The sequence below is a fragment of the Triplophysa dalaica genome, chromosome 20, assembly GCF_015846415.1.
Source record: "Triplophysa dalaica isolate WHDGS20190420 chromosome 20, ASM1584641v1, whole genome shotgun sequence".
Taxonomy (NCBI): Eukaryota; Metazoa; Chordata; class Actinopteri; order Cypriniformes; family Nemacheilidae; genus Triplophysa; species Triplophysa dalaica.
This window is the reverse complement of record NC_079561.1, coordinates 17,990,617-18,014,391: the sequence shown is the minus strand read 5'-3', so window position 1 is coordinate 18,014,391 and position 23,775 is coordinate 17,990,617. Positions and strand designations below refer to the sequence as shown.

General features: G+C 40.2%; 2 protein-coding genes across 4 annotated transcripts in view; one reads left to right on the top strand and one right to left on the bottom strand.

Annotated features, from left to right (window-relative positions):
* Positions 1–141: 141 nt before the first annotated feature.
* Positions 142–16,004, bottom strand: LOC130409835 (protein shisa-like-2A). Of its 2 annotated transcripts, XR_008904906.1 has the most exons (4): positions 15,605–16,004; positions 11,853–11,989; positions 724–991; positions 142–482 (listed from the first exon to the last, which is right to left on the bottom strand). XR_008904906.1 is itself a non-coding variant. In XM_056734066.1 (3 exons), the coding sequence occupies exons 1-3, from the start codon at positions 15,784–15,786 to the stop codon at positions 807–809; spliced, it is 504 nt and encodes a 167-aa protein (XP_056590044.1). In that variant the 5' UTR covers positions 15,787–16,004; the 3' UTR covers positions 142–806. The 2 variants fall into 2 exon arrangements, 1 of the variants encoding a protein (XP_056590044.1); XM_056734066.1 differs by having other exon boundaries at positions 142–991.
* A 410-nt stretch (positions 16,005–16,414) lies between these two features.
* slc1a7b (solute carrier family 1 member 7b) overlaps positions 16,415–23,775 on the top strand; it is a 34,103-nt gene continuing 26,742 nt past the window's right edge. Inside the window, exon 1 of one of the 2 annotated variants that reach the window (XM_056734058.1) lies at positions 16,415–16,788. Coding sequence is in view for 1 of the 2 variants with exons in the window: in XM_056734060.1 (XP_056590038.1) it covers positions 21,657–21,797 (141 nt within the window). In the remaining variant the exon portion in view is untranslated. Of the gene's footprint in view, positions 16,789–21,641; positions 21,798–23,775 lie in introns of those variants that run through there. The other variant, XM_056734060.1, reaches the window with a different exon arrangement.

Here is a 23,775-nt window from a genome sequence, read left to right as displayed (position 1 = left end):
AGGTAATCTCAGATGTTTCCTTTGATCTTGAATGTATAAGAGACGTATCAGGTCCTTCGCAAATCACTTCTGGCCAGTATTGTATGTACTCTAGAAGATAGCACACTTGGGTCTAAAAGCCACACATATTCTTTACTCATTTAAAGAAACCACAGTTCTACATTCAATGCAAAAAAAAAGTAGAATGACCAAACATTTGTTTAACATTTAACATCAGGTGTAACATTTGGAAAAACAGCTTTTAACTGTCTGGTGCCAAACGTGTCAACAAAGCAATACTTCAAACACATCAAGAAAGGCAGTACAAAGTAAAACATCTTTGAAACTCTGGATTCCTGCTGCAGTTGAATTTGAGTTCAAAGCTGAATTAAAGGCATTAGAACAGGCAGAGGACACATGCTGGTGTAATGAGCTTCCTAAACTCTTTTTGACGGCCACAGCAGGAACCTGTAACACTTCTCATCTGGTTCATTTCTGTTCCGCTGTTGAGAAAGCACTTAACATGAGTTTGAGTCAAGGGTAACAAAGCTCCAAAGGCCAACACACAATTATTACCTCCTGAAGTTCAGAGACTGATTGAACGTCTCTCAAAGAGTCTCACAAATTTCTTAGAAACAAGAGTTAATTTTTTTGGTTTAAAATGAGTTTAAAGGCAAGTCATTGAGGCAGTTTAATGATATCATTTACTTTGTCTGACAGTTTACAGCACTTGTTGGAACACACCACATCTTCCAGGTTTAAACATCTGATCATTGGATAAAACAGGTGACTTATGGGTAATGTCCTCTTTGTATGGGCACTTGAATTTATGAAGGACCCTCTACGTTGATGGTGGTGACTGTGGCCATGAAGCAGCGCTGGAACAAGCGGTCTGGGTCTGGTGGCTGGTTGTCACAGTCCAGTTTGCCGCTCAGGAAATGCTTGCGTAACCCCTGAGGTCCTGATGGTGCACTAGGCTGACTTGGACCCTCTTGAGGACTTGGAACAGAACCTAGAGATGAAAAACACAAACTGTAGCAACTTAGGTCTAAAAGAAAACTATGAGATATTGAAGATTTACTGATTTCATTAACAATTTTACTCGAGTAATGATTCTAACTGTATCATACAAAATACTTCACATACACAATTATTTTATTATTAATAAAGGGATGGTGCACCCAAGGCAAGGCAAGGCAAGGCAAGGCAATTTTATTTATATAGCACATTTCATACACAGTGGCAATTCAAAGTGCTTTACATAGAAGAAATTAAAATAATAAAAAGAAATAAGAGTAATTAAAACAGTTTATAAAAGTAAAATACAGTACAGTACAGACAGTCGGACGAACATTGGCAACAGTGCTCATTCATTAAATGCATAGCTAAACAGATGCGTTTTGAGTCTGGATTTGAAAGTGACTATTGTAGGAGCACATCTGATCTCCTCTGGAAGCTGGTTCCAGCTGCGGCTGGCATAATAGCTAAAAGCAGATTCGCCATGCTTTGAGTGAACCCTTGGTATTTCTAGCTGATATGATCCTAGTGATCTGAGTGATCTGTTGGGTTTATATTCATTGAGCATATCTGCAATGTATTGAGGTCCTAGGCCATTGAATGATTTATAAACCAGTAATAATACTTTAAAACCCAAAAAATGAAAAGGTATTATTTACTCATGACTTTCTTCTGCCGAACGCAAAAGATGATATTTTGAAGAATTTTTGAACCAAACGACATTGACCCGAACTGACTTCTAGTTGTGTGGACACAAAACCACTGAAACATTTCTCAAAATATCTTCTTTTGTATTCCACAAAAGAACGAGTCATACAGATTCGGAAAGGCACAAGCATTAATACAATAAAATAAGATTTAACATTAACATATAACATACAATTATTCTTATACACACCAATACAAGCATCAAAACCTTAGTCGGTTGAGATTTTAGTGGAAGTACGTCATCAACCTGCCTGCATATAACAAAGCATAATTTTAAACACTGCAAATTTTAGCCCAGCCAACAGGGCCATGTCTGTCGTTATTGGTTCCCCGCTTAGAGTGTGTGTGAAGATGTCTCACCCATACCGTTTCAGCCTCTCAGTGCATGTGTATTCATAAACTTTGGCTTTGAGCAATAAACGGTAACAATGGCGTCAACCACCCTTATCAGTTAAAAACATGCGGATCGATCGAACTGTATTGGAGGTCTGCTAGTGCATGTGCAAACGTCAATCTTTGTTAGAGATCTCAAATATTTTTCATACAATGGTGAGGGGAATGACATCGGACCGAATGGCGTCAGACCGGTTATATTAATTAACAATAATAATAGAAGCATTCGATTTTTGTATTTGTACTTTTTATATTGGACCCGAGTTGGATAATAAAGGATAAAAGACATTTGCAAGCAGGACTTCAGAGGACGTTTCATATAAGTGTTTTAGAGGTAAGCGCACACATACACAATATCACGTGCTATTGCGTCACATGAAATACTGATGAGGGGAGGTCATTTTTAAATCACAGGAGGTCTCCAGATAATACTAATGCCGTGCGAAAACTGTGAATGGTGCTAATGTGTAAACTAACATTAAGTCTCTATCCAAATTCACAGAAGCCTCCAACTACGCAAACCACTATCCAATCAAAGCAGTGGGCGTTTACTTATAAAGTCTTCAATGCGGCACGGCCATTAGAAAGTAGCGTTTGTAGAACTGTCCACAAAACCTGTGTAGAAAATAGCCAATTACTGCCAATTAATTTCATGTTTTTTGATGTAAAAACCACGCAAATGTCATAAGTAGACCTAATATAACAGTATAAAACAATAAACAAACACACTTCACCCATTAATATCCATCATCAAGTTTAAAATCATCATCCCATTCCTCTGTTAAGTAGTGGACGGTATGTTGATGTAGTTTATAAGTGCTGTCAATGTGTAAGTTTACATTTTGCTTAAAACGAATGACTTGGAATATAGCAGAAACGCGTTTGTTAACATTGAACCGGAAGTTACTCCCATCATTCGCGCAAAGCGTCACACGGCGTAGGAAACTTGTGGATAGAAAAGCCATGCATGTGGATCTAGAGAAATGTAGATGAGTTACTCATACTTTTAGATGAGTTAAGCGGGTTTCTAATGAACTGATACACTCATTAATCATCTGATCATTTTATACCTGCTGCAATTCAACATTAAGTATTTTGCTCAAGGACACAACAGTGTCCCTGGCTCACATTATAGCACCTCTTTAAAAAAACAAACATTACCATACATGAGAGTCACATAAGACAATTTTATAAAAAAGAGCCACTACCAGAAATAATAGCTTTCCTGTAGCTCAGTGGTAAGAGCATTTGCGTTAACAACGAGGGTTCGATCCCAGGGGATTGCAAATACCTATGTAAAATGTATAGGATAAAGCAATGTAAGTCGCTTTGGATAAAAGCGTCTGCCAAATGCATGTAAATGTAAAATGTAAATGTAAATAATAATAACAAAATCCACTTTACCTGTGTTCATTTACAACCATTGAAATATTGTCATGTGTTTGTAAGCTTTTATTTCCAAGGATTAACTGAGAGTAAAATCAGATAGATTTCTTAGTTTATTCAAATAAAGCTCAAATTATAGCATTTACGAAACACTGCAAATAAAGGGATGATTCACTCAAACACAGTAATTCAGTCATCATTTAGTCACTTTCATTTCATTCAAAACCTTTCATCCGTGGAACACAAAAGAAGATATTTTGAGAAATGTCTCAGTGTTCTGTGTTCATACAATGAAAGTCATGAAAGGCATTTTTGGTCTCTTTGTCACACGTCAGAAATTATGGTCTATACATCACATGAAAGAAGCTTTCGATAAATTCCCCAATGTTGGCCAGTATATCTCCTATAGTGTAACCTTGAGGGTTATTATGTCACTTTGAAAGGGAAAAAATGACAAACAGATCTTTGTGAAAAAAGGAAAAGTGGCATGTATATTATTTTGCGTCTAGGCTGTTTTCTTGGTTAAATGCTGAGGAAACAAAAGTTTTGTTGCCTTCATGAAAATCTAACACAGGTTTTTTATAACCCATATTTTCCTTGTCATTTTAAATAAGGCCTTTGCGTAGACAGGAAAAAGGAAGACACATGAGGCTTTGAAAAAGCAGCCCATTCACATGAATTGCGTATATAAATAACACTCGCTGTGCAATATCGTGTTATACACACGCCAAAGTTCCATTTTGCGTGCATACAATACGCCTATTTTTGCGTGCATATGATACGCCAATTTAGTGTGTGTGCATATTAAACAGCAATTTGTCTCATTAACCTGTCCCCTAAACCTAATGTTATCGTCCGTGCATATTCTAACCTCTACCCTAACCCAAAGCCTAAACCTAACAGTATTATTTTAATTATTTCAGTGTTTCGTCTTCATGTACGTTTAAAAATGGCTGCTCTCCACCCAGGTACAAGCAAACATTGGCGTATCATATGCACGCAAAATCGAACTTTGGCATAGTTATTAGACGATAATGCAACAGCCTGTTATTAATACGCAAATTGATGAGACCAGGTTGGAAAAAGGCAAGACGAATAAGAAAAACCGCTTTCTTCCTAACAAATCGATCTGCAGCGCCTTTATAAAAGCCCTTTTATCTCCTACACAAAAAGTAAGAAAACCATAAAGGAGGGGGTGTCTGCTAAATCACAGGAAGGGATAATACTGTTTCACCGCTCACCAAAGAAAACACAAGACGGGAAAGGCTATAAAAGACGACACTGCAGACCAAATCGTGCCGCACAGAACAAACACTGTCCTATAAAGAGAAAAGAAGCTTGCCTGTGAGACAAACTGCCCATCTTTACAGCCCAGCTCAGCAATGAATTGTAGATGTTTGCTCGTTTCAGAGTTTGGGAAGACAAACAATGTGTATTTTGAGCATTCCTACGACAGCAACTCTGTAGTTTATAAACGTAAAAATGTACAAATTGAGGTTTGACGATGACTGCAGACTGAGAAAAACTTACATCATCATGAAACTGTGGTTGAGTGTTGCAATTGAAGCGTTCTTTGAGGTACAATTCTTTAACTACTAGGGACGAACGACACGCACAAGTAGCACTGAAAACACAGCGTCAAAGTGGTACTTGTCCTTAAAATCAATGCAAAAGCTTTCAGTTTGAATAGAAAAACAGACATGAAGTGAAACTACCTCAAAAGAAAGTTGTTTTGTTTAACCCAATCTCACTACCTTACAACAACATGTTAAATAAACATTTCAAAAGCATCTGAATCTGTTCAGCGCTTTTCACCTGGCTTTCCTAAACCTGTGAACCAAGATCTTCTGAGAGCCTGTCGATTGTAAATGAACCATCTTATACCAGCGCTTGAGTCATTCTCTCTCTCCCTCTCATTTCTGAGAAGTTATTATAAGAACACAAATACGCTTTTGTGCATGTTGAAGTGTTAACAGAAGCAATAATTAAACTTCAGTTCTCTGAACAATATCACAGCTCAACATAAAGAGCTTGATATGGCACTTTAACTGTGATTCAACACATCACATTCATAAGGTCCATACAGTACTAAAAGGATTATTAGACCACCTGTCGTAATATAGAGAAAGTTATTATGAAGAGCTATTTTAGTTTTAGGTAGTTTTTAGGTATCTATCAAAAAGTGTCATTGTCATTTATAAGCCAAATAACAAAATGAAACAACTAAATGGTCTTTATTCATGTTTTTAGACAAATCTGTGTCGGCACATTCAACTTCTCTCAGAAGTCAGAAATAAATCAAGCGTAACATTTTAACCATTTCTATCCAGTGTATGAAATTTAGCGCCGTCTAGCAGTGAGGTTGTGAATTGCAACCAACGGCTCATTCCACCCCTACCTTTCGAAGCATTACAGTGGCTGACACAGCACGAAGACGTCGTAAATTTTTCACTTCCTTGCCAAAAAGCGATCTGTAAAGAAGTTTGTCCGTTTATGCTGCTATAGAAACAACAAGGCGAATTCCATGTAAGGGACCCGCGGTGTATGTAGATAAAAATAGCTAATTCAAAGGTTATAAAAACATAAAACTTCATTATGTAAGGTCTTACATTCTAAGGTTATAAAAACATAACACTCCATTATGCATGGTCTTGCATTTACATTTTGCCATTTAGCAGCGCTTTCATCCAAAGCGATTTACAGAGAGTTCATGGAGCAATAAAGCGATATGTCATTCAGGAGAAATAATTCAAAACGTGCTAATACCAAGTTACTAGTTTCAAAAAAACCTCTTATAAACCTCTGAAGACATATTTTTGTATATAACATTGCATTTCTGTCAATCGATCCTGCAAAAAAAATACAGATTACACCTTTGCATTAAAATCTAACTATGGCTCAAAATGAAAACACTCAAGCCCATCAATTTTGGGTCTGAAATTTGCGCACGTCAAAAAATCAATACGACTTTGTATCAATCACTTACACACTGCCTCTGATATCCTCTTCCGCTTTTTCCGCATCCGTAGTGAGCATTTTGAGAGGTGTTTTAAAAATTCAGAGACACCATTCAAATGAGCGCAAAATTACGAAAAAACGCACACTGAAATTTCAGACTGTATGTGCAAAAACCTTTAGGGTGTAAAAACACAAACCCCCAGACAAGCAGCAATTGAGTCATTTTTAAAGGATATTATGTTGGTTATGCATCCTTTCTCAAATGTTGATGTTAAACACACAAGTTTGTAACATCCCAGCTAGAGGGCGCACATTCAAAACAGGTGTGTTCAAAACAACAACAATGGTGTATCTTAATGACGCTGTGAAGGCGCGTGGAATAATGGGAACTGTAGTCTTTAACTCCACCACTAATAATCAATTAGATGTAAATGAGAAATCAAGTTTATGGATTAAGTAAATAAGTTTTATAAACACGTTTGTTGACGTGATTATATTTCATTATACTGAATTAGATGTAATTCATTAAATTAATGTATTACTATTTAGTCAGATGATCTAAAAACGATTACTGCTTGTTCAGTAAACATACACATGACACTCTTGCTAAATTGAGTAAAAACATTAAAACAATTATTCTAACATTGTTGATCCATATAATAATCATATATTTTCAGTCGTTAAAGGAATCTAAACACCTGCTCACCTGTCAATTAAAATACATGCAAGATAAGCTTCTCTGTCAAGCAAAAATGTCTGTTTTGACAGAACCAGCTGCAAACAGTAACAAATAATTGTGTTCCATAACGACAGCAAAAAACAAGATGGATGCTTGATAGACGCTACAGACTAATGCTTTCACATTTGTCCACGAAACTGTGTTGTTATGGTTTCTATGGCAGTGAAAGTGGAAACCAAGGTTAACACCAGAGACTGTGTTATGAGGGAGATGCAAGGTCTGGAGAAAGCATTACAACACGAATCAAGTGAGGCACCTCAGCCAATCATATAATGGCCCTTATCCGCTGCATGGTACCGTTAGTACGACTCGGCTCGGTAGCTCACTTTTCTTCGGCTCAGTTTGCTTTTCCACTGCACAACACAGGAGTAATGGAGCATATCGATTACGGATGGCAGAAAAACTAAATATTGCTAAAAATACCAGGGGGTTTGGGGATCTTACAGCAAAGATCAGACAACGATCATTTTGTTTGCTCGATGGCGCACGTGGGTAAGCTAATGTAGCATTAAGCAATAAGTTACGGTTCTCACTCTCTATATTACTGTCCATCCATCCATCCATTTTCTACCGCTTATCCGGGGCCGGGTCGCGGGGGCAGCAGTCTAAGCAGGGATGCCCAGACTTCCCTCTCCCTAGACACTTCCTCCAGCTCTTCCGGGGGGACACCGAGGCGTTCCCAGGCCAGCCGGGAGACATAGTCCCTCCAGCGTGTCCTCGGTCTTCCCCGGGGTCTTCTCCCGGTGGGACATGCCCGGAACACCTTACCGGGAAGGTGTCCAGGGGGCATCCGGAAAAGATGCCCGAGCCACCTCAGCTGGCCCCTCTCGATGTGGAGGAGCAGCGGATCTACTCTGAGCTCCTCCCGAGTGACCGAGCTTCTCACCCTATCTCTAAGGGATCGCCCGGCCACCCTGCGGAGAAAGCTCATTTCGGCCGCCTGTATCCGGGATCTTGTCCTTTCGGTCATGACCCACAGCTCATGACCATAGGTGAGAGTAGGAACGTAGATTGACCGGTAAATCGAGAGCTTCGCCTTGCGGCTCAGCTCCTTCTTCACCACGACAGACCGGTACAGCGACTGCATTACTGCAGAAGCTGCACCGATCCGTCTGTCAATCTCCCGCTCCATCCTTCCCTCACTCGTGAACAAGACCCCCAGATACTTGAACTCCTCCACTTGAGGCAGGAACTCTCCACCTACCTGAAGTGAGCAAGCCACCCTTTTCCGGCTGAGAACCATGGCCTCAGATTTGGAGGTGCTGATTCTCATCCCAGCCGCTTCACACTCGGCTGCAAACCATCCCAGTGCATGCTGAATGTCCTGGTCTGATGGGGCCAGCACGATGACATCATCCGCAAAGAGATGCAATCGTGTGGTCCCCAAACCCAACGCCCTCCGGCCCCTGGCTGCGCCTAGAAATTCTGTCCATAAAAATTATGAACAGAACCGGCGACAAAGGGCAGCCCTGCCGGAGTCCAACATGCACCGGGAACAAGTCTGACTTACTGCCGGCAATGCGAACCAAGCTCCTGCTCCGGTCGTACAGGGACCGGATGGCCCTTAGCAAAGGGTCCCGAATCCCATACTCCCGGAGCACCCTCCACAAGATGTCGCAAGGGACACAGTCGAATGCCTTCTCCAAATCCACAAAACACATGTGGATTGGTTGGGCAAACTCCCATGAACCCTCCAGCAACCTGAAGAGGGTGTAGAGCTGGTCCAGTGTTCCACGACCGGGACGGAAACCACACTGTTCCTCCTGAATCCGAGGTTCTACTATCGGCCGGATTCTCCTCTCCAGTACCCTGGCATAGACTTTCCCGGGATGGCTGAGAAGTGTGATCCCCGGTAGTTGGAGCACACCCTCCGGTCTCCCTTCTTAAAAAGAGGTACCACCACCCCGGTCTGCCAGTCCAAGGGCACTGTCCCCGACCGCCACGCGATGCTGCAGAGGCGTGTCAGCCAAGACAGCCCCACAACATCCAGAGACTTGAGGTACTCAGGACGGATCTCATCCACCCCCGGTGCCCTGCCACCGAGGAGTTTCTTGACTACCTCGGTGACTTCATCCCGGGTGATGGGCGAGTCCGCCTCTGAGCCCTCGGCCTCTGCTTCCGCAATGGAAGACGTGACGGCGGGATTGAGGAGATCCTCAAAGTATTCCTTCCACCGCCCGATGATATCCCCGGTCGAGGTCAACAGCTGCCCCCCTCCACTGTAAACAGCGTTGGTGTGGCATTGCTTCCCCCTCCTGAGGCGTCGGACGGTTTGCCAGAATCTCTTCGAGGCCGACCGATAGTCTTTCTCCATGGCCTCGCCGAACTCCTCCCAGGCCCGAGTTTTTGCCTCCCCAACCACCCGGGCTGCAGTCCGCTTGGCCTGTCGGTACCTGTCAGCTGCCTCGGGAGTCCCACAAGCCAGCCTGGCCCGCTAGGATTCCTTCTTCAGCTTGACGGCATCCCTTACTTCCGGTGTCCACCACCGGGTTCGGGGATTGCCGCCTCGACAGGCACCGGAGACCTTACGGCCACAGCTCCGAGTGGCTGCGTTGACAATGGAGGTGGAGAACATGGTCCACTCGGACTCAATATCTCCAGACTCCCTCGGGATCTGGTCGAAGCTCTGCCGGAGGTGGGAGTTGAAGATCTCTCTGACAGGCGATTCGGCCAAACGTTCCCAACAGACCCTCACAGTACGTTTGGGTCTGCCGAGTCTGTCCAGCTTCCTCCCCCGCCATCGGATCCAACTCACCACCAGGTGGTGATCGGTTGACAGCTCCGCCCCTCTCTTCACCCGAGTGTCCAAGACATACGGCCGTAGGTCAGATGAAACAACAACAAAGTCGATCATTGACCTCCGGCCAAGGGTGTCCTGGTGCCATGTGCACTGATGGACACCCTTATGCTTGAACATGGTGTTCGTTATGGCCAAACTGTAACTAGCACAGAAGTCCAATAACAGAACACCACTCGGGTTCAGATCAGGGGGGCCGTTCCTCCCAATCACGCCCCTCCAGGTGTCACTGTCGCTGCCCACGTGGGCGTTGAAGTCACCCAGCAGAACGACGGAGTCCCCAGTCGGGGCGCTTTCCAGCACCCCTCCCAGAGACTCCAAGAAGGTCGGGTACTCTACACTGCCATTTGGCCCATAGGCGCAAACGACAGTGAGAGACCTATCCCAGACCCGGAGGCGCAGGGAAGCGACCCTCTCGTTCACCGGGGTAAACTCCAACACATGGCGGCTGAGCTGGGGGGCTATAAGCAAACCCACACCAGCCCGCTGCCTCTCACCCTTGGCAACTCCAGAGTGGTAAAGAGTCCATCCTCCCTCGAGGAGTGTGGTTCCAGAGCCCAAGCTGTGCGTAGAGGTGATCCCGACTATCTCTAGTCGGAATCTCTGAACCTCACGCACAAGCTCCGGCTCCTTCCCCGTCAGAGAGGTGACGTTCCATGTCCCTAGAGCTAGATTCCGCGTCCAGGGATCGGGTTGTCGAGGCCCCCGCCTTCGACTACCACCCAATCCACTTTGCACCGGCCCCTTACGGTCCCTCCTGTAGGTGGTGAATCCACGGGAGGGTGGCCCCACGTCGCTCCTTCGGACTGAGCCCGGCCGGACCCCATGGGGGAAGGTCCGACCACCAGGCGCTCGCATACGAGCCCCAACCCCGGGCCTGGCTCCAGGGTGGGGCCCCGGCTGCGCCATACCGGGCGACGTCACGGTCCTCGAAATTGTAGTCATCATATGGGTTTTTTGATATTACTGTCACAAGGCATAATTGAATGCCAATATTACGTTTTAAAATGCATATTCATGTGTTGCAAGTCCAATGACGCTGGTTATGATTCTCTCTGCCCAGTCAGTGATCTGTGTGTAAACACATCACATTTTGGTATCGGTACAGTACGCTTGGAACCTCAACCAAGGTGGTACTAAAAAAAGGTACCAGGGGATGTTCCCAGTGGAGAAGTAAATAAAGACAAATAATCCACTGACAGAGACAGACTCACCAACCTCTTATTGCTGAAAGGTCTTTCAACTGCTATTAATTATCCCTGTGCTGTGTGCCATTTGTTGGTTTACTTTATCAACTTTAATAAAAACATCCGCCACACATCCATCATGAACCATGCGTGATGCCAACAGCTGTACTCCATCAAATGAATGCCCTTGCTGAAATCATGGTTTTTGATGTGAGACTCTCGCCGGTCTGGGAACCTTTCTTGCACAAAAGCGATCGATTTGGCATTTTAGAAAGTTTGTTTTGCCACCTTAATTCCCATATCATTCTGTATCTCCTCATGGCCACAAATATTCTGTTTGAGGCCACTTGAAAAAAACTTCAACAATAGACCATTTCCCAGGCGACTGAGAGACAACATCAGGACCACCATTTCAACCAGAAACAGTCCATTTACTCTTCTTTCATCCTTGAAGCGTCACCAATGCCTTTCAACCATTTACCCCCTACCAAGAGACTCTGAACCTGCTGAACTTTGCAGTAGAACAGATTTTTTTCATCCGTGATTCTCGAGAAAGTCTGACAGATTTGCTCAGTAAAAAGGAAATATATAAATGCGTAGGGTTTTTTCCTCAAATGCAGAAAGCTTTAGGAAAAGTGTTACCTAATAATAAAAAAGATGTGGTTGTGTATTTGTGTCTGACTCATACCTTGAGCTCGCAGAGGCAGTCCGTTGTCCAGTCCTCTGGGTTTAGTGGCAATGAACAGATAACAAAGCACACAGAGAGTTATGATGAACGCTAGGAGCACCACGGCCGCAATCGACAGACCCACCAGAGCCCCCAAACTACAAAGAAAGAGAGTGAGAAAATACTCAAAAGTTTTATTGCGTACAGGATGAGTAACATTTAGATGTTCTTAAAGAAGAGAAAGCATCTGCTTATTATCACAGCGGTCATCTTATAATAATGATTGGAGCTTTTAAGCTGTCAAGTTTGCAGGAAAACATGTTTTTAATCGGCTTGAAATGAGTGTGTATTAAAGTACGCTGCATTTTTTTTGTTTCAAACAAAGATGGCGATGGAAAGGAAAAGACATCTTATTTGAGGTCACCATCATTGAAATGAGCGTTTTACTTAAAATACTCCAAATGCTCTTTTTCTGAATAACTGAAGCATGTTCGCTTGAAGAGAAAAGTGTTTTTACGGAACATTTCATTACATAGAAAAGAAGCAGAACTCTGTGTTCCATGGAAGCAATGAATTTTGATACCGATAAATGTTGATCTGTATGTGAAGAAGAGCTTTAAAAGCACAAATAGAAATTAAAGCACAAGATGAAATTTAGAGCGAGAGGAACAGAGTGGTATACAAAGTAATACTGTAAAATAAATCATATGTATGACATAGCAAAGCGTTTACATTCATGTGCGAAACACAAATTTAATTTAGGTTATTTCTAAAGAACACAAAGTAAAAAAACAGTATAGAAATAACATCTGTATATGTGTATAAGTGATAGCTGTTTAAACAGTTGTCTGTAGGATTGTGTGTTTTTATTAGTTCACAGAGCGAATGCTGAAATGTACAAAAGCGAATAAAATGGGGAAATGAAACAGAATAACCCACATATTTCATATGCACATTTCCATCCTAATTAAATCCATAATTTCATTAAGAGAATAAGACTATAACTTTCAATTGTTTGATTTCTGTTTAAAAGATTTGGTTTCTGTCATTTCTTTTCCTCCAGCAGTCCACAGCGTGAAAGCACAGATAGGCATTTCAGAAGAGTAAGCGTCTGCATTCTTTACATACTTTACTGCTAACAAACACGATTCCAAAACGAAAAGTAAGGAAAATACAATATAAGTAACGTCTCAAGGTCTAACATCTATAAATAACAACAATTGTAAAAACCTTTATTCTATAGGAAACATGATAGTACACGTTATTTATTCAAGCCCTTGGGATGTACACTACACAGTTTATATAATAAATCCATTTAGCCCCACTCTGTACCAGTCTCTTATTACAATTAACACCTCTTCTGGAATTGATCAATCTCTGAATATCACACAATCTCGTGTCACTGAGGTTGTGGGCATCTTCCACAAAATATCTTGCCACAGGAGAATGAATGTCTTTTCTTCCTATAGTACTCCTGTGTTCTTTAATGCAAATCTTTGCTGGTGACTACGTGGTGGCTAATCCATGTGTGAAAATGATGTCTCATGCTCCCTGAAACACTCCTTCACAATTTGAACCCAATGAATCCTGGTGTTGTCATCTTGGAATATGGTCGTGCCATCAGGAAAGTAAAACTCAGTAGGCCTAATGGAAAGATGGTCATTCAGGTAGTCAGCTGACCTCATTCTTTGGGTACATAACGTTGCTGAATCCAGACCTCCAATCCAATGGGAGGCTCTTAGCTATTTGCTTAGTTCAATCCAGGTGGCGACATATTTTGGATGGGCAGTGTATAACATTCATCACCCAAATGCAAACAAACAAACACAGCTGAACTTCGCGAATGTTGTGTTCTCTCATTCTCCATCTCCCGCTCTCCTTGGTTGATGTGTGGACGCCACATGCTTTTCCGGGACAATTGTCCAATGAGGGACTAAGAAAAGTTGTAACGAAACGGATTTTCATGTTCGAAAAAAACTTTCCGAAACCTATACGAATGCTGGGGGAGTGTATCGAGCACAGATATACAACATCATATGTCCAACTTGTTTTTTGACAAGTCGACAATGTTAAGCATGAGAAGTCAGCATGTATAACATTCTAAATAAGTCAGAATGCATTAAACAACGTTGCCCTTTAAGATCTGCAGGAGCATATATGAAATACAGCATTATGGAAAGTTCAACAGACACAGATTTCCCTTTCCTTATTAAAGTACCATGGAAGAATAAAACCACGGCTCATCATCTGTCCCAAAATATGATTCCTGCACGTATGCACTTACAAGCAAACATTGTGCGATAATACCTTGGTATAAAGTCCACTGTACGATATTTATTGCAATAATTAAAATGACAAATGATGACTTGGAAACGTGCCATAAACATCCTTTTTTCTTTATCCTCTAATCATAACTGTTGCTTAGAGGTATGAGTTATAAGATGGGTCAAATCACCTAAAAATACCTTTTACAAAATTAAATAATTGCACCAGATGGACCAAAGGTAACATCTTTTATTTCATATTTTTTATGTTTTGACCTATCGTTCCCTACATAACCTACAGTCATGTGACCACGATAATATTGAGACAATTTTTTTGTTGCGATAACACAATATCAATAATATTGTTACATCCTTACCTGCGGGAGATCAAAGTTGTTGTCTAGGAACATAATTAGAACTCTGAATTATGAATGATATATCTATATACTCTGGATACAACGAGGGATGTACTGACATGTAAATGTTGGCCGATAAGGATAACTAAATTATTTAACGTTGGGAGCCAATAACTGATATGTTGGTCAATATATATAAATATTTATATAAATTTTCACTTAAACAAAAGGCAAAACGTGGACAACTGCTTTTATTTTAAAACACTGATGGCAGGACACAAGGTTTTATTATACCCTATTATTATCGAACCGATATACTGCTAAATGTCCAAATATCATCTCATACAGACATGGTCGATAAATCGTGCATCCCTAGATCACACAATTGACTCTCCCGATTCACGATTGGCAACTTCGTGACAGGAAGTGATGAGAAGTAATTTCGAGGGGGTAGGAGTTCAAGATTTTTTATTAAACATTATCGGGGCACATGAATTTAAAAATAAATAATGAAGTGCATAGATAGGTCACTTATGAATATTTACGCTACAATATTTCATTAAAAAAAAACAGATTTTTCCATTTTGATTCCATACCATCTTTAAAGAAGAACAATAAAGATTTGCAATGTATGTGTGCACGCAGTTTATTTGACACCTGAGGGCAGGTGTTTATTGCCGAAAAACAGACACTTTACATGAACTCCCAAGTGTGTGATTCATTCCAGCCATGAATATGAATGATGAATGCAAAATGTTTATTCAGAATTAAACAGAAGTGCATACAAATCTCTGTGTAAACCATTCATGAATCGACTCTTAAATTGTCCATTTATAATGCATGTCACTCATGAATAATGCACACTTCCTATAATGCATTCACATTCTTAAAAGAACAAAAAGACACATTGTTATACTGTACATTACAGCAAGTTTTCTGCAAACATTCCCTTGTTTGTCCGGAAGTTATAAAAATGATGCACATTTTAAAACTTTGTAGCCTATAAGTTGCACACTTCGCTTCTCATAACAGGGTTTATGTACTGATGTTGGTCAGTTTTCCTACGACAGTGGAGGCTAATAATGACAGCCGTGGACAAACGTAAGTGTTTTCTAGAAATATATAAACTGTAATAAAGTTTTAGCGATTTTACCTGAGCCACCACATGTATCCATACTCATATGGGAAGAAGCTGTTTGGATCGTCGCAGCAGTATTTGACGTCATTGAACCCGCAGCAGAAGATCGCGAGCTCGTCGCCCTCAGGTTTGGGGCACGTGAAGGCGCTGACAAACACGTTCTCTGCGTTATAATAGTCCGCGCAATCCGCGCTCATGCTGCCGGAAATTCGAACCCTCAACCTGCCACTTGTTAAGAAACGCTACACCAGACTGCCTAACGTGACTCCATCGGCAACGACTGATGCGAGACTCATCTGAGGCGACTGAAAAGAAGACGCGCGAACATCTGCACGCGAACGACTGCAAGCATCCTTAACGACCCCCCCTCTCTCTCTCCCTCCCTCTCTCTCTCCCTCTCTCCACCTCTGTTGAAAGTCACCATCTCTGGTTCTGTTGTAAGGACTACACCCAATGTAAGATTTAGAGACATACATAATTAATTTTCTGATCTATTAAAGGGAAACGACAACAAACTGCTGGTGCTCAACAGAGCAAAGAGGCAAATATTTTTAATACAAGATAATTGATAAATAACTGTATACAGCAAACTATTTGGGTTTTTTAAAGTTCAGTTCAGTGATTTTTTGCTCCAGCTTCAGCGTCTACAAAAGTGATTGATGTATTTCTCCAATTTTAGAATCCAAAGAAGATTGATGGCGTGGTGTGTCACCACATATGCTGTAGGGGTTGGGAGCGGCAGATGTGTTTTGTCACCACAGATTGGCTGTAAAGCTTCCGGACTATCACCTTAAGCCCACATTACGATGCAACGTTGTCACGGTAACAAGGCAGCATCCATGCAAGGATGGGTCCAAAGTGCCATCCAGAGGAAAATTATAGGGTAGAGGTAGTTGAGCAGTAACATCAGAAAAAATTCTCCGGGCTGGTAATGTGTGCTGGTTCTTTTTACCTGAGAACCTGTTTGAGTTCTGAGACCAACGGATAGACTCTGACCCGTTTAATGAGCCTGCTGAGATTTGGTCCTGTGTGCTCAGTGGAGAGATTAAAAAATGATGTGGTTCAGCGAGGACATGGCAGGGCTGGGAAAGGGTGGCAAAAGAGCAAGGCTAGTTACCGGCAAAATAAAACAAGGAATGTTTGCTGGAGAAGGGTCACAGCGAGAAAAAGACCATTAAGCCCGTGTATGAGTACAGGGGGTAAGAGCTGTTGATTGAAATTATTGAAGTTGAGTGATGTTGGTGTCGGCTTGACCTTGTGGTCAACCACTGTATTCACAGATTCATGTCTTTGCACTCAATCCATGTTGCACACAATCAGCAGAAATGCAGCTTTGCGACATGCCATTTATTTTTTGTACGTAAAACCTGTGCAGACGTTTTCCCGTAGAAATCTTGATTCATTTGTAAGTTTGTACAAAAGTTAATACTTGGTCTAAATTTAATTTGTATTTTATGAAATGGTTAAAAAATGAACAAATATCAGTTGCCAATCAAGTATAACTATTCACATTGGTAAGTTTATAAAACTGAACTGTCGGGTAAGTAGGAGAGTCATGATTTACTCTCCCTTACATCATTTCAGACTCTCATATGACTCTCTGTATTCTGCAGAACGAAAAAGAAGATATTTTGAAGAATGTTGATAACCAAACAACACTGAACCCCTTTGAAACTGATGAACACGAAACCTCAGAGAAATCGCTCGAAATATCTTCTTTTGTCTTCCACAGAAGAATGAGTCACATAGAGGTTTTAAACGACATGAAGGTGAATAAATGATGACCTTTTTATTTTTGGTTGAACTGTCACTTTTACAACAGTACATAAGTAACCTGCAATTTCATGTTTCAAACAGAGATGTGATGAAGATGAAACTGTTATGGATTCAGGAAACAAATTTATAAATTATTTTTAGCACATGAGTCTTAATTATTTATGAATAACATGTTGATGTTCATTATAGTGTGAAATGTTGTAAAATGCTGTCTGTGTAGGTGTACCGTTGGCTAATAAGAGGTCTGAAACATCATCGCGAACCATCGTGAGTCCAATGCACACTATGTTGTATCCGGATTTGACAATTATTTTAATCATCTTGACGCAGCTGACCAGATTGTCTTAAGAGAGTAATAAGCAAGAGACATGAATTGTATAATAAGATGTTTACATTTTATGAAATAATTGTGTTGCCGGTGATAGGTTGTTGTCTGGGAGGTTTTATGTGTGGTTTCGAAGGTGTTCTGGGTGGTATTTATCTTTTGCTGTACAGAAACCTCAGTACTACAGTGTTGCACAATATATTAAGATTATCGAAATATTGCAGATGTGCATGTTAGAGTGGTTCATATAGTGTAGTTGAATTAAATAGTATAGAGAATGGTGCATGAACGTCAGTGTCTGTGCATACACGTTGCATCATTTTACAATACATTTTAGTTCAAAATAATAGTTCAAATTCATACAAATTTCAAATATTATTATATAACATGTTTAATTTTGCATTGTTTAGCAAGTTATGGCATCTCATACACTCACATATGTTACATACTGTATGTTCTTAAACATTTCTGGATTTGGTAAATTATGCCTATAACTTTCTGTAACTGTTAGCATTTGGTTTCTAATATGGTCATAAAGGGATACTCCACCCAAAAATGAAAATTATGTCATGAGTTATTCACTCCCGAGTTGTTCCAAACCTGTTGAACACAAAGAAGGATATTTGGAAAGATGTACATGTGTTCTAAAATCCTCAAAATATCTCATTTTGTGTTTAACAGAACCAAAATATCTTTTTTTTACTATGATAGTCAAAGGTGCCCCAGAACTCTCAATTACTGACATTCACCCAAATATCTTTCTTTGTGTTCATCAGAACAAAGACATTTAAACAGGTTTGGAACAATTTAAGGATGAATTCATAACAGGATTTAGATTTTTGGTGCAGGCTGTTCATTGCAGCTGGGACCTGCTGGTCTCTAGATAGAATCGGGTCTGTGTGCAATGCAAATCTATTGGATATTTTCATCCACCAGACAAGAAACGTAAATCCCATTGCTTGGAAAAATTGTTCAGACAGACAGATTGTATTTGCAGTTTGTGTAATTACTGCAAATAAACTGAATTAGAAAAAAGACAGTTGTGAAATCAACACAATGTTAGTGGGCGTGCTGTTCATCTTATGACAGAGACATTAACATCATTAATGAGTGTGTGCATGTGTGCGCCAGCCGCTGGGCATTTGACTAATCTCTGCTAATCCTGACCCGATGAAACCAGATTGAGCAGAAATATTGGCAAAAGAGTGGGATTATAGAGAATGGAGTCTGGGGAGTTGTGACGTAAACCGTGACAAATACGCATTGGCACCTACGCAAATGCAACACATGTGCATTTACTCTGGTTGTCCGCATTTATTTTGTCCACTTGGGAAATAAGTCTTGCCGCTGTACCTGGCAAAGGGATCATGTACTGTCTCAGGCTGCGGTAAACAGAGGTGTACATGTCTGACGGCCAGACTGTGTCGGATTATTCTTACACTAGTAACCATCCGCTGGCAACTGTCAAGATTGAAACACGACATGACGCACAAGTCCTGTTTTAAAAAAAGTATGATTCAAATTTAATTTCAGTATACCTAAGTAAAGTTCAAGTATATTATCAAGTACATTTTATACAGTAAGTCAAGCGCTGTTGTATTCTTGTACTGGAGTACTATTTCAAGACTACTTAGCAAAGACTTGTTGACTCTTTAGTTCATAAAAGTCTACTTTTAGTATTCTTTAACATTGTACTTATAGTATAGGCTTATTATTTAAGTACAATTTTTGCACTGAAAGTAAACTACTATGTTCCAATTTAGAAATTTTGTAATACTTGAAATATCCCCTTAACTGTACTTTTGGTGTAGATTTTAGGTACTGCAGGATTAGTCAAGTATACTTAAGTGTCATTTTGAGCATTTGGGCATACCAACATGGCGGCGTGGTAGTTTCAGTGTAATGACGTCATGAGCAATCCAGTCATTTATATAGATCAGGGATACAGACACAGAAATTCTGAGCGCTTTTAACAGTCATCTCACCTTTTTAGGGAAAAGTACATAATAATGTCAAATGGTGATGAAAATGACTGAATTTAAGTAAATTGTCTTAAGAAGACGATCTTTTTTCTCTGATGCGGAACAGTGAGATCGGTGAGATCGGCTTTTATTCTTCACGGGTACAGCTCTATAAGCACCAAGTCCAGCACCATATGAGACATAATTTTTCTAAATGATTATAGCCATAAAGCCTTCAAGCGGATGCTTTCGCTTATATAAAGTGATTTAGTTTTCTGTTTGTGGAAGTTGCTCACAATTCTCTTGTTTGTCTTGAGCCAGGTTCTGTATGATGTTGCAGGTGTAAACGTTCGGACAGGATGATGGGTGTCAATTGCTAATATTTTCTTTGAGACTCAAGAAGGTAATGTTAAGTCTCCTATGCACCTTTACGATCTTTCACTTTATCTTGGTCCCATTATCCCATTATCTGTGAGTATAGAAAGGCAAGGTCAGAGAGGACACGCTGTGGGTTCTTTCGTATAGGAGGTTGTAGCGGTTAATGATGCACTTCAGCAGATCTTTCAGCTCCTTTATTTGAGGTTTATTTCAAGCTTTTTATTCGTTGCCCTCTGTGTGGAGGGAGAATGGGTTCGAATTCCTTCAGAGTCGTTGATGAGTAAAACAGCTGGAGACAAATGTTAGCCTTCAGTCTTCAGATTAATTGTGAATGAGAGCACGTGCTGTGGATTATGATATCTCACGCTTTTTTATTCTCTTTAAAAATCACTGACTCTGAATAATCTTTAACTTATCTTTTAATTTCATATGTTGATTTATATTGTTTGTGTTCAGTGGAGCATCATTCTGTAGTTCTCGTGCTACACAGCAAAATATAATTTATTTGTATATTTGTCTTGTTTTCCAGTACAAATATCTAAAATTCTTAAATCAAGATATATTCACTTAAGAAGCATAATGACCACAAATCAGTCATGTTTAAAAAAAAAAAAAAAATATGTATTATAATAAATGTTTTTGCTGAAAACAAGACAAATATCTGTGAATGCTGTAAGAAAAAAAACCTCATATTTATTTTTAAAAACTCATATTTAGAATCAACCTTATTTTTGGGAGATATTTTTCATCTTTCAAGCATCATCTTACTTCATTTATTTTCAGAAAACAATATTTATATCTTCATTTAAGATTTTTTTATGTGTGTCCTGGACAATTTATTTTGGCAGTGTACAATTTGTGCAGTATGTGTTTTATTTAAATTGAAAACAAAAATGATTTGCTAGTAAAAAATGTGCAAATATTTTCCCACATTATTTTCTTATTTTATCGCTTTATATTTTATACTTCACTTCATATTTCATTTTACTGCCACGACACAGAATTGGATTAAAAATGCAAATACAATTATTATCAGCCATAAAATTATATATATATAAAAAAAGCATTTATTTGAGGCTAAATAAAAACATTTAATAGTGTATACATTTGTCAATTTTAACCATGCCAACAATTAATTCCTTGATTCAATCTAAACCTCTTTAACACATGTTCCATGGCTTGCTCCATGAACGTTTGATAACAACCTTTAACCACCACACCATCTCATTACACAATGCTGTGTGTGTGTAATCCCTGCCACAGACCCATTTACACAGCGCGCCTTCATTAATAGGATTGCGTTGCGCACAACACCATCATCTCATTGGCTGAACAAAAAAGTGGGCAGAGACGATCTGCTCCAAATGGGCTGGGAAAAACCGAGGATGCTCTGACAGTGTGATACCCATCTTAGTCCGTCACTGCATAGCACAGGAGAGAGATAAAGCGTGAAATGCAAAGAGCATGAATCTATTTTTTTTACGCAGGGCCTGAGTGAAACCGCACGTGTTATCTTGTCATTTGGTCTTTTCTGCCTTGCTGACGTTTTTCAGGTCGCTCCGCAGACTGGTTCCTGGCGCTGGATTTATGGAGAGCTTCTAGTGTAGTTGAAAGCCTGTGAAACGCAATGGCTGTGGCGTTGGACGCCATGTGGGTGCGAGTGAAGGGGGTCTGTAAGCAGAACGGCCTGCTCATCCTCTCAGTGATGGCCGTTGTTATCGGATGTTTGCTGGGATTTTTCCTGCGCTCCAAGAACCTCTCGGAGCAGGTTAGTCCACCTGACCACTTCTCGCATGCAGCAGAACCCGTACTGCAGCACCCAACAAGCTCTCCTCAAAACCTTAAAGCCCATTCCCAACCCTCCTTCAGTGACTGTAGAGTCCAAACATCTCCTCAAGGTCTCCTTCATGTGCATAAACTTTTTGTCTCCTTTTTTAATATTTCCCGTAGAAACACACCCACCATCAGTGCCCTCAGCCCAATTTTTCCTGATGACAATGTTTTCCAATGACTGTAAGACAGATGGGTGTTCTTTCCATTCATTGCATTTTCAAAATTTGATTTAGCACTTTTGACGCTTTTGGTTTATAGATTAGATTTGCAGAGATCAAGTGGGGGTGATTGTTTTCAGAAATGAATCCAACACTTGAGAAAAACACTTGAATGGAAATTCGGTGCGCACTTGTGCACAAAACACTATAGTGCAGTTTATTTGATTATGTATATAGATTAAGATTAAAACAGGCAGCTAAAGGTTGCGTTTTTCCCTTTTTATTTTGCGACGGTCACTTCCACTAAAACCTCTGTTATCATTCTGAAATACGGCTAAAAATAAACTCAGCGAGAGGCATTTGCTGTGACGGCCAGGGATTACTGTCCAATCATACAAATGCTCTCAGTAATTGTACATTAAGCAAGAGCTGCTTAGTGTCACAGCATTTAAAGCAGGTCCATCCTGCTGTCTGCCATTTCAGCTAAATTACAATGTGCTCTTTAAAAAAAGTAAAACTTGGCTTAGTTTTTAAAGAGAGGGCCATTTTTAAAAAAGAAAGAAAGAAAGAAAGAAAGAACAAGAGGTTCTGATCCCATTTCTCGTTCGTTTTCACTCTCTCACTAGATAGAAGAGCAGGCTTCTTAGAAAACACTTGAAAGTACTGAAAGCTGATACACAGAGCTCTCTTTCAAACTCATGGTCAATAGTACACACACATATTGTACACTCTATAAAGGACATTGATGTCTCTTCATTACTTTCTAAGCGTAAGCAACCTGCAAACTAAGCTAAGAGGTAAGAATTTATCTCATCTGAAATGCACACTAGTTTTATGTCATGTTTAAAACCTCGGCTGGTCCTCGCAATGATTTCAGATCATTTGTCTTCACACTGCAGGTGATGTGTTTCTAACTAGTCATTGTGTAAACACTTGTAGTTTTTATGTATAACAGACCAAACATAACCTAAAATGTAGCCCATCCCTGAAAATAATGAATCCATAATAAAAATAATATGGCATTTTGAAGGATTTTTACTGTTGAGGACATTGTTCATAGCAACAGTGTCTTGAAGCTAAATCTAACTTGAACAACGTATAGCTAACCCAAATGGATTTAATGCTTATTTATACATACATAAATGCATCAAATGTGCAAAAACACGCGTGGTCATAAATGTGATTTTGAAATGAGTTCTCTAGAAAATTCGGGGTTATCTCTAACCCAGCGTTTGTTTGAAAAAGAAGGGACAAATCCAACCGTTAGGTCACAGATTGTTGGGTCAAAAATAAACATTCTCTAGCTTAATTTAACCTAGCGGTTGGGTTTGTCCCTTTTTGACCCAAGGCTGGCTGAAAATAAGTGTTTTTTAGAGTGTACATTTCTGTGTGTTCACTTCATGTGTTTTTTTCTGTAAGGGTTATTTGTGCGTCACAAATTTGTATCATAAATGAATGTTTTCATGATTTTTTTCTGCAAACAAAAAAAAGTTTTGTGACAGTTAAATGTCGCTATGTCTATTGCACTCTTTAGTACGGATTGGATTCCTTTGTCAGCAAATGTAAAACCATCTGAATAATGAGATGTGTAAGATTCATAATCTTACATGCTTCATCTTTCTGATTACAGAAAGTGTTGTTGCATTATAAGTCGTGAGTGCTGTTGAAATGGATGTCAGGGAATGTATGTATAACTATCAGTTACATCACCATGTGCGTCAGTTATCATTCACTGGTCCAAACCTGGATGAGATT